This window comes from Dermacentor albipictus, chromosome 6 (assembly GCF_038994185.2).
Source record: "Dermacentor albipictus isolate Rhodes 1998 colony chromosome 6, USDA_Dalb.pri_finalv2, whole genome shotgun sequence".
NCBI lineage: Eukaryota > Metazoa > Arthropoda > Arachnida > Ixodida > Ixodidae > Dermacentor > Dermacentor albipictus.
In genome coordinates, this window is record NC_091826.1 from 73,540,552 (window position 1) to 73,551,917 (window position 11,366).

General features: G+C 45.0%; 1 protein-coding gene across 1 annotated transcript in view; it reads right to left on the bottom strand.

The window, feature by feature from the left end:
• LOC139061195 (uncharacterized) overlaps positions 1 to 10,248 on the bottom strand; it is a 228,647-nt gene extending 218,399 nt beyond the window's left edge. Inside the window, exons 1-3 of the mRNA XM_070540841.1 lie at positions 10,178 to 10,248; positions 9,554 to 9,579; positions 6,504 to 6,670 (exon numbers count right to left, since the gene is read on the bottom strand). Of these exons, the coding sequence (XP_070396942.1) occupies positions 6,504 to 6,659 (156 nt within the window). The 5' untranslated portion in view covers positions 6,660 to 6,670; positions 9,554 to 9,579; positions 10,178 to 10,248. The remainder of the gene's footprint in view (positions 1 to 6,503; positions 6,671 to 9,553; positions 9,580 to 10,177) is intronic.
• Positions 10,249 to 11,366: the final 1,118 nt, after the last annotated feature.

Consider the following 11,366-nt stretch of genomic DNA (forward strand, 5'->3'; position numbering starts at 1 on the left):
GAGCATGTTCTCCCTGTTGAGCAAGTTTCTCAGTGTGGTGGCTCCATCGCTGCCTGTTTAAATATATGTAGTCCTAGTAATCGGGTGGATTGCGAGACAGCGAAATTATAAATGTAACTATTCACGCTCTTCAAAGTATTAAGCGTCTGTTTGTTCTAAATTATGATGATTCATCACCGACGCCCTGTTCGCACGGCCGCTTCAGAGCCCCTACGCAGGTGGCGTTGCTGGAGAACGCTATGAACTTTCACTTCCAGAGTCCTACAAACTCCTCGCTGGCCTCCAACGTGGATGCGGTAAAATTCAAGGCGAGAAGCAAGAAATTGCGGATTACTAGATTACAAATTCGGCAGACACTGTCGCAGATGCTCTTGTAAGCATATGGATATCACGATTCGACGTCCCATCCGAGATTACAACTGATAGAGGCTGACAATTCGTGAGTGCACTCTTCGGGGATAACTTACTAACCGCCTCGGCGTACATAAAGTGAAAAGGACTGCGTATCATGCGCAAGCCAACAGACTTGTCGATCGTCTACACATACTACTTCAGGTGGCACCCATGGGCCATGGCGACTCGGTAGACTAGGTTGATGTCCATCCAGTAGTACTTTTGGGTCTCCGTGCTGGTCTTAAGGAAGACTTGCAGAGTTCCCCGGCCCACCATGCGTCTTCCCGCCGAATTCGTCCAGCCTATCTCCCTCTCCACAACCTGGGACGCACGGTCATTCCTCCAACGACTTTCAAAGCGTTCAACGCGCTTCGACCCCGTCCAGCCACGCCACAAGACCGCACAAGGTGAAGGGTACCTTCACCTTCAAGGACATAAATAGGAGACCCCATGTTTTCCTGTGGACCGACATCACTCGGCAGTCGCTGGAGCCTTCATCTGCTGGCGAAAGTCTTAGGTGTTTATGTTGGCGGTGCCCTTGGTGGTGACCTTAGCCAAACTGCTCCGTGACGGAAAATGGACGGTGCCGCAAAGAGTACAATCACGTCAAACAGTGATGCGTCAGCAAATGCTCGATATGACGTCACAATTCTCGTGGCGGTTCTCGTAAACAAAGTAAATTAGTGCTTTTGACAAGAACGTTTTTTTTTTACATTTTGGTTTGGGTAGGAGTGGAGCCCAGGCCTCCAGAGTGCGAGACGCGCACACTTCCCTGAAGCCACGGCTGCTCCAGGGTTCTGGCTCACTAAAGCTGTGCCTAGTGGGTGCCCAATTTCACACGTCACGTGGTCACAGAGACGCGCTCAATGCACTGCTCGCACGTTTGTTGCTGCCCTCTTCCACCGCTGCCTCCGACGCCGCTGATCATACTGCCTCTCGCGCTCGTGCCACTGCTCGCGCTTGGTCGCGACAGAGAGTGTGCCACGTGTGAAATCAGGCCTTGACGTTTTACAAACGTGTGCCACTTGCTTAACTTTTTTAGACTACTACCTGAAACACTTCACAGTTAACGTCGGTGACAAGCCAACAGTCATTTCCGTTGACAGACTCAAACCTGCATCATCGGCAGCACCGCCATTCACAATTTCGGCACTGCCCCATTTTATGCACGTCCTACTCCCTCGCCACCACTGTCTGCAGCCCCTCGACGTTACAAGCGCGTTCACTGGTAAACAGGCTCCGTATCTCCAGGCGGGGGCCCCTGTGGCGAAGTCTGGCCACGGGGCGCGCGGTGCCGGCAAAAGAAGAAGAGGCGCGAGCACTACGATTGGAGGAAAAGAAAAAAACAGTCTCAAGAGTTAACCTTGCAAGAAAGCTCGTGTCATTGGTCTTTCCTGTCATCGCAACGAAGGAAAGTAGCTCAATGAAGTTCTATGCTCCATTTAAGCATACAAAAGATAGAGTAAAATTAGGCTTTCAGATAAATATTTTAATGCCGGCTACCACATAGGCTGCATTTCAGCATCATGATGTCAGCTTTCACTGCCGCCGCCAGAAAGGCTTCGTTGACCTCCAACGCGAGCCGGCACAACGCGATTGGAGAAATTAAAAAAAAAATTCGCAGTCTTGCTCAATGTCGAAGCGCTGGCTGTGGTAACAAGGATTAGCTTGCGCGCGAGTTTCTTGGACGGCGTTCCAGCTATACATGCAGGCCCGACTATCGCGGACGTGACTTACGCGGGTGAGCCAAAACTTCTGGCACCATTCAAAACTTCACATATGTATGCCAATCTGACAAGTGATACATCGAAGCACTATACTCATGTCCTCACACCCTTAAACATACTAGCATTCTCTTTGCTACCTAACAGCCTAGATTGAGGACAGCTTTCGTTGATCTGCATTGGAGAGCGGTGTTGGCTGTAGCTGTTCTTAGTGACAGCTTCCAAGCCCGCTTCGTTGCAAAAAAACACACTGTGAGCTTTAACCATCGCAACCATTTAAACTCAACTGACCTGTAACTTGGAGGCAGTTAACGACAACCAGAGAAACAAAAATTTGGGATCACACGTAAATTAAGTGACCCATACAAGTTGTGCATTCTGGTGTGATAGAGGCAAGCTGACATATTTGTAATAATAATTTGTTAGCATGCAATTGACTTTCGACGCTTTGAAACAGGCTACGTTTCGGTTACATTGTCTTTAGGCCACGCTGTCGCATCCTGGCCTTCACTACCTTCAGATAACCATTGTAGAACTGCCCTCATAGCTACGGTATAAAACGATTTGTATGCTATACCCTACAAAAATTGCATGCTGGTTCGTTAGGGACACAGTGGTGGAGGTCTCCGGAATGAGTTGGACCACCTGGGGTACGCACCGCATACGTGGTATACGACCGATTTTGCATTACATGGCGCCATTAGGAGAAGGCTTTGGGGGTGGGTTGGGGGGGGGGGGGGAGGTGAGTGAATTGGAGAGCGAGCCAATCAAACACGCAAGGTCTCACGGTCACAAGCAGAAGCAGTAGACAGGGATCCACTGCAATGGGCTCACGAATAAACGCGAAACCTGCGGTGAACCTTACCACGCATGACGAACGAGAGCTGCGGAGAAGCCATGCTCGCGATGATTGCGTATCGGTGCTGCGTGGCCAGGGCATTTGCGTGGCGTTTTCATTGCCTCACCCTCTGAGTGTAGTGAAGTAAGCAGACTCTACCCTCTTCAGATGTTGAGAGAGTCATGAACAAGTTATTATACTGTTTTATGGAGACATATAACTGCACGTAGAAGACTAAAAATAATATAATAATAAGATTACTTTATGTGTTGTACCTGCTCAGAATACACTTTCTTCCCAACCACGCATCACTTACCCGGACTTCAGTAGAGCAGACGATACGAGTATTATTGACTACTTATCTAACGAATTTACCGCCTTTGAAGAACTTTCAATACGTTCCACTACAAACGTCGAAAAATTGTGGCATATGGTTTCAAAAAAATTATGTTCCATTGTATTTCTAAGTATGTACCTTCTAAAGTTAAAAAAATGAGGAAGCACAATCCCTGGATCTCACGTGACATCATTCATGCCAAACGTAAAGTTAAGCGTCTGAAAAAATCAATGAAAATAGCACCTAAACCTTCATCTAGAAGTAATCTTACTCTAGCTATCCAAGACATGAAATCTAAAATAAAGACAGCGAAATCAAACTTTTACACAAACACACTTCAAGGATTTCTAAGAAAGTCACCGAGCAAATTCTGGAACTACCTTAATCCTAAGACATCAAGTGATCCCCAAGAGTCGCCCGAAACTAGCAAACAAAATACCAATTCACTAAATAACTATTTTTCTTCTATCTTCACATCTGACGATGGGAAATTACCCCAAATTGACATCACCGTTAACAGCACACTAAGCCCCCTCACAGTCACGGAGGCCGGAGTACTGAACCTTCTCCTAAACCTGGACACAAAAAAGGGCCAGGCCCGGATAAAATACCCGACGCTTTCTTGAAACGATACGTAGAATGGATGACGAAGCACCTTTTATAATATTTAACAAATCATTATCATCATCTGTTCTTCCACAGGATTGGAAATCTGCAAAAGTTGCCACAATACATAAGTCAGGCTGCAAGGACGACCCGTCCAACTTTCGGCCGATTTCGCTTACGAGTACCGTGTGCAAACTTCTAGAACACATCATACTAAAACATATAACCGTTTTCTTAGAAAGTGAGAGTATCATACCACCATATCAACATGGCTTTCGCAGAGGCCTTTCTACAATCACTCAACTGCTGGAACTAACCCACGACATATAATTTAATATCGACCAACACAGACAAACAGACCTGATCCTACTCGATTTCTCGAAGGCATTTGATCGGGTATCACACAAAAAGCTCATAAGGAAACTTGAGACTACATTAGGTACAGGCCCCATAATTGACTGGATTTGCGACTATCTTACTAACCGTGCCCAATTTGTCAGTTTGCGGAAGTGAACGGACAGATTTCCCAGACAGCCCGGGTAACATCGGGAGTTCCCCAAGGAAGCGTTCTGGCTCCCCTTTTATTTCTAATTTTTATTAATGACCTACCCGCAAAAATCACAGGAAACATTAAGCTATTTGCAGACGACTGCATTCTTTATCGAAATATTAACTCCTATGATGACCACATAACATTAAACAACGACTTGAAAGCTGTGTCTAACTGGTGTGCCCACTGGCAGATGACCATCAATACTAAGAAATCTTCTGTTCTTTCAATCACCAGAAAAAAAAGTAACTCGAGCTTTATGTATACCGTTAACGACGTGCCACTAATACGAGTTCATGAACACAAGTACCTCGGATTAACGTTAACACATGACTTAGATGGAATTCCCATATAAATAACGTTACAGCAACTTCAATGAAACGCCTTTTCTTTCTTGGAAGACACCTCCAACTAGCACCACCCGATACAAAACTTCTCGCTTACAAAAATTTCTTCAGGTCAGTCCTTGAATACGCAAATGTTATCTGGTTCCCATAAACTAAACAACTAATTAAAAAACTAGAAGGTGTACAAAAGAAAGCTCTACGGTATATATACAATAAACATAAATTAACAGACTCGCCCACCGAACTACTTAACAAAGCCGGAATACTAACAATGCAAAACCGAGCTGTACTAGCCCGTTCTAAACTTATGTACCAGCTCTTACACAACAAGCTTAATATTGATACCTCTAGATACATCTCCAGAAATGAAACACGGCCAACGCGGCATAAAAACACACATACACTAAATGAGCATTCTTTTCATACCGATTGCTTTAGGAATTCATTCTTTCCTTTAGCGATAAGAGAGTGGAATAAACTGAGTGAATCCATTAGTAACAGCCCCTCATTAGATACATTTACTAATTAAGTGGAAGAACATCTCCGTGCCTCACAGCTCTGAATTCCATAGTCAGGTTTGTTGCCGATCTTCGTAGCCTAACACTTTAATCTATGAGTGTTCTTTTTGTATGATGCATCATACGCATGTCTGCATCCTGTTTGTCATGTTCATTAGGTATTTTCTATCAACATGTGTTTTCAGGCGTTTTTTGTTCTCTTTTTCTTGTTTGGTTTCTTGTTTTCTCAGATTCTTCCTTGTTAAAGTATATTGTACCCAAATATTGCATTTGTGATGAACTACTTAATTCTTTTGTTTAGCGAAACCAAAACCTTTGGAATAACACACTTATGATTATATAATCTATTCATATTCTTTGTTCGCAAAATACTACCATATGTACTTGCCCTTCCTGTTATAATCCCATGAGGGATTGACAGTACGTGAAATAAATAAATCTATTACAAGGACTGACACATCCAGAGTTAGATCCCTCACCGGAGTTTTGCCCATCCCTATCACAAGGTTTTTGCAAAAGCTTACATTCCCGCGATATTATCCCTTAGGGCAATGTTCCCACAGCGGTAGGAAGGGTAGGAAATGGGTGCCGCAGCTCGGTTATCGCAACACAACAGCTGTTATTAAAACGCGTAGAGGTGGCCGTAGTAAATGATCAGATAGTAAGTCGTGACACTCGCTACAGTTTTGATAAGCCGTGATATGCTACAAATGTTGTTACAACGCTCATATAAAAAATGAATTATTTTTGGCGGTTTTCGGCGCGTTCTTGAGGACATTAAACTAAACAAAAACTGGTCGTCATGAAGCACATCTAGGCGCCATCGCCGCTAACATTCCATAAGCAGCCGCGAAATTTCTTGCCGTCACCATATGCGTCGCGTGTTGTGTGGCAACATCGGGGGCTTAGATGGATAAACATCAACATCCAAATTTAGACGCGACATTATCACTGTTTCTCCAATTTATGCGGTGAAGCAAAACAACACGCAAAATCTGCGTGGTCACCGATTTGCTTGCTCATATCAGTGTTAATGGCATGCAGCGGTTGAAGCTTGCTGCTCCGTTTCTCGCCTATAAATCGGCGGTAGCGAGAGGGAGTGAGGCGGGGGTGGGGGTGGGGGGAAGCTCTGAAAAGTGGCAAATAGGAACATTTCGAATGTTGTAACAGTTTCAGTTCGTGCTCCATACCTTGAGGTTATCCACGATAGTCTCGTCTGGCCGGACGTCTTCGTGTATGGAGACCAGCACGTCTTTGTAGCCGCCGTCGGACTTGTCGATCGCCAGTGCGGCCACGTTCGCCAGCAGGCTCGCGAGCACGAACACTTCAGCATTGTGCTTTGCCATGCTCCGGGTTTCTGGGGAGAGAAGGCGATTGGGAGATTAGATAATCATATTGTAACCAATAGTTACGACGGCCGTTTCTATTAAAACTAATTTATTCTGGGCGAACCTGTGCCCGTCAACAAAAACGTCCCTTGAGCTTCACTTCTTCTAACGTCGTTTTCTTCTTCGTCGCCTCCTGTCGCGTGCCACTCCGATTCTCGCGCACGAGCCGCCGGTCTGTCAGCACCGGCCCAGCGTTGCCTTGCGGTGCTTTTCTTGACGCATGCGGTGTGGCGGCTCTTCTAAACGCAGTTGGGATGTGGCGGTCGTCTTGTGTTCTCGCAATGCTGGCGGCAATATTATTATAGCACGCAAACATGAGCAGTACTTCAGAATTATTAGTTGTAAATTGTCCGCAGAGCCTTGTTTCAAGCGGATATTTATTGCTTCGCCCCACCGAGACAGCGGTTCAGTCCGAACATGAGACAAATTGTGACTCAATTTATGCAGAACACTTAAGATAGCTATGTCTTCTCATAGGAAAGTATTGCAACATATTGTCACGTGCATTTATTTCGACGCGAGCGGCGTCGCTTGACGCGTTTCGATCAGGGACGCGAAACGTATCAACGCGGGGCCACCGCTTGCGCTGGCTCGGTCCGACGAACGCCGTAACCGCGCTTGCTGCTTTCGTCGTCACCGAGTTGTTCGCTTGCTTTAGGGCCGAAGTTCTCCCCAATAAACTCTCCTCAACTTTACCGCCGACGCAGTGTCCCTTTCTGTCTGCCTGCGTGCCGGGCAGCTCACCGTCACCTACGTGACACTATAATAGGGGAAGGAGGAGGAGAAGAGCTGAAGCATATAGCTTGTGCAGTTAGAAAATTGCTGCCATGATTTCAAAGCTACAAATACCAGATTTCTCAAAGCCCATGTTAAAGCTATACATCGCGTATGTACGAGAAGAATTCGTTGGCAGAAAGAAACGCAAAACAAAGTATTGTTCTTAAAAATAACTGAAGGCTAAAATATGCGTGAAATATAAGAACCCGGCGGAACCAATGAGCCAGACTATAATTTCAGCAAAATATCTCAGGAGATAAAATAAGGCAGCATAGGAGAGCTCCGAAGATAAAAATGATTAGAGAATGAATTCAAGTGAAATCAAAAGTATATGCAACAAAAGCAACGAAAGAATTATCAGACTAATCGCTATCTCATGCAAAAACAAGTTATTCCGCACTGAGAAAAATCATCTCCGTGGCCAATGGATAGTGCCGAGGACAAAAATAATCTAGTAAGGATGCATCATCTAAGCCGATCGCAATCTGTCAAAGTGAAACTTCGGGTGAAGATCGAATGCGCACACATTTAAAATCCGACGTGCATATAAGCGCGCAGTCTTGCAGACGACTTGTTGCGCCTCGACAGGCCAGAAAGGCGCGCTGCTGTAGCAAAATATCGAGTTCATTCTGAGGGAAAGTCAGTGGCTATGATGTAGCTAGATTGTTAAACAGAAACCACTCCCAAAATGGTAGCTCGCAGAATCAAGACCAAATCGACTAGGCCTTTCGCATACAGTACCTGTGATAAAAGAAAGTCTTGTACCATCTATGCTAAAAAGCACTGCCTGTGTAGGCCACAAACACAGGTCATATTTGGCTTCCCGCATAAATAGTTGAGGTTCTCAAAAGTACAGGCAGAACAATATGTCGGCTTCAAGGTGTTTGTATATTTCGTAGAAATACTATGTACATGAGCCAATAGCCTATAGTTAGGGTGACACACGTTTATCGTCATTTCCTGATGCAGGGCCCACGTCATTCAGAGCCAGCCTTCTGCTAGAAGCGAATAAGTATTCAGCAAGTAAGTCACTGCAGCGCTCTGTGCGAGTTAAAGGACGGCATACGTGAAGCCAGCACGGCCTTTTCCTTGGACATAGAGGACCTTTATTGCTCATTTCCCCACGACGAATTGTTTGTAGCGGTGCGTGAAGCGCTTGAAATTTGGGGGGGGGGGGGGGGGTTCATTTTCAAAACCTGTTAGACATGAATTCTGGAGCGTTTTTTGAGCTGCTGTCCTGTTATTTAGAATCTACCCTGGTCGAGCTTAAAGGTCGCGTATTTTTACAAAAGAAAGGGGCTTGTATTGGGTCTAGCGTCGCCCCAGTGCCATGCATTATTTCCCTGGCAAAATTGACAGTATCATTTTCACATCTTTGAACAACGATCATGTGGTCCATGTGTTTGGATATGTTGAGGATTTTTTACCTTCTTAAGGCATTGAATTCACCAGGAGACATAGCAGATAGTGTAGCACAGGGTATTTTATCTAGTTTTAAGGAATGCTCTCGCGATTCAAATTTCACCTACGAATTGCCGGGTAACAAAGGCATTAGGTTCCTCGACTTACGACTAACCTTTCACGGCGATGACCATGTCTACCGTATGTTTTCACCCCGAACTGAAAAAGCACTAGTGCCGTATGATTCTAAGCAGTCTAAACTGCGCTGGAAAGGCGTAGTGGTTGGACGCATTCTGGACGCAGTGCAGAAGAGCTGCTGCCACCACAGGGCATCTAGCCTGAAACAGCAGGGGGAGAGGTTGCTCGCAGCAGGTTTCCCTGTCTCGCTCATTAGGGCTGTTGCTGGAACCGGATTGAGGAAAGTGAAGGGTCTTGCATCCCAGACGTCACCGACATCAGATCGAGGGAAGAAACTAGAAGTAATGCCATACGTTCATAAAATCTCCCACAGCATTAAGAAGGCGGCTGAAAGGCAAGGTGTAAGCGTTGTATTTTCCGCACCTTGCAAACTGGCTAGCCTGCACGCGAGGATTGGAAACGAGGGGACAAAGAGAGGGGACTGTAAAATTGAACTCGTGACACCCTCCATGGAGTGCATGGCTGGTGTTGCTTACCGCATTCCGTTGGCTTCTGGTAAAGTCTATAAAGGCCAGAAGAGTAGGTGTGTTAGTAAGCGCTTGCAAGAACATAACAAAACTTAAAACGAGGACCAGGGCAGAAATTTGGCAATTCATTGCCGCGGCTGCAAGAAGTGCAAAAAGAAGTGCGCCGTTGTTTGGTCGTGTGACCATTTTAGGGATGGGCAAGACAAGATACGAGCGGGAAATAGTAGATGCATTTCAGATTAGAAATGAGAAGAAAAGTTGTGTCAGTAATACGTCTTTGTGTTTGACCAACAAGGAACGTGCTTACCTATCGGGTAGGTTCTGGAAGGAGTATAAGTTGCGCATGCGTCGGCTGTTTTTGTGCCGCAATATACTTTTCGAGGTGTTATCAATGCACATGTCTAGGGAGGAGTTGAAGAAGTGCATGCGTCGGAGGTTATGTGCGGCAATGTGAATTCCAATGAAGTAAAGTTGAAAGTTCTGCGTCCGGCCGTGTCTGACGCCATTTCGTTGTGTGCGCGTCCTTTCTGTTTCGATAGTACCCCATTTTTTCAAGTTCAGTTTGACAACCTGCTTTAAACACCGAAGGATGGAAAAGTGTAGAGCAACCAATTGATCCAAAAGATAAATCACCTGAGAATCAACTGCAGTGCCAAGAAGGGACAAGAAGCGTCGCGTCCACTTGTTCCGTCCTCTTCCTTTCTTCTTGCTTCAATGCAGCTATTGGCACTTACCCACTACCGGTGAGAGACGACAAGCGAATTGTAGAGGAGACATTTTAAGAAGAAGACGCTATGTGAGAAGGCTAAATGTTACGTTCCTAACGTTCTCGTGAAATAAAGACTCGCAGCATTGAAATTAAAACTGCGGAATTCAGAAAAATGAAAAAAAGTTCAGGGCCTAAATGAAAAAATATCAAGTGAGACTAACCAAGCAGCTTAGTAATAAAAAAAACTTTGGAGGAATAAAATGATTTTTACAAAGAGAAGGAATTATGAAGATAAGCAAATGGATATTTTCGGCAAGGTAACGGGACAGTGTGGTCCTTTCTCAAAGGAAGTCAGAAGTAGCAAACCAACTTTCATGCTCTTGACAATCATGGTTTTTAAACAAGTGGCCGATATTAGTCGCAGTGGCAGAGACAAGGAAACTTGTGCTGGGAGAATGAACACAACATTTTCAATCATTCCAGAGCGAGAAGAAATTGACATATGCTGAAAAGAAAAACGAGAAATATGATGAATTCCGAATGGAACTAATTCAATTTTTGAAAGGAAAATTGCGTGACACATAAAAAGTCACTTTAATGATGCAAGGTATAAAAAATTATTCCAAAACAAACTGCGCATAGAAAACAAGGCAATATTAACAAGGTAATATTTTTTTCTATCCCTGAGTTCAACGCTAAGGCTTCAAACTCCAAGGATACTCAGCCCACTAAAATGAATTACCCTTACGATCACTGCAAGCTACGTCAACAGGATTTCTACATGTCATTTATTATATGCCGAAATGGAAAAAAAATAAATGTTAGGATATACGTAAAATGCTAGACTGATAAGCATGTGCAGATAAGCTTGCATCAGCTCAAGCAGACTAGATGACAATTTGTCACTGCCTGGTTTCGAAGGGCCCGACAATAGATGATCATCATCCCGTCAACCACCCCGTCTTGAGCCTGCGTGCACCCCCGATTTATTTCGGGCCCAGTAAATGTTGCTTCATCATCATCATCATGTTAGGGGGTGGAAGCTGAAACAGGTTCGGTCGCGAGGGTAGAACAACGCGAAGGAAGTAAGGACAGCTCGCGTGGCGAATGGTG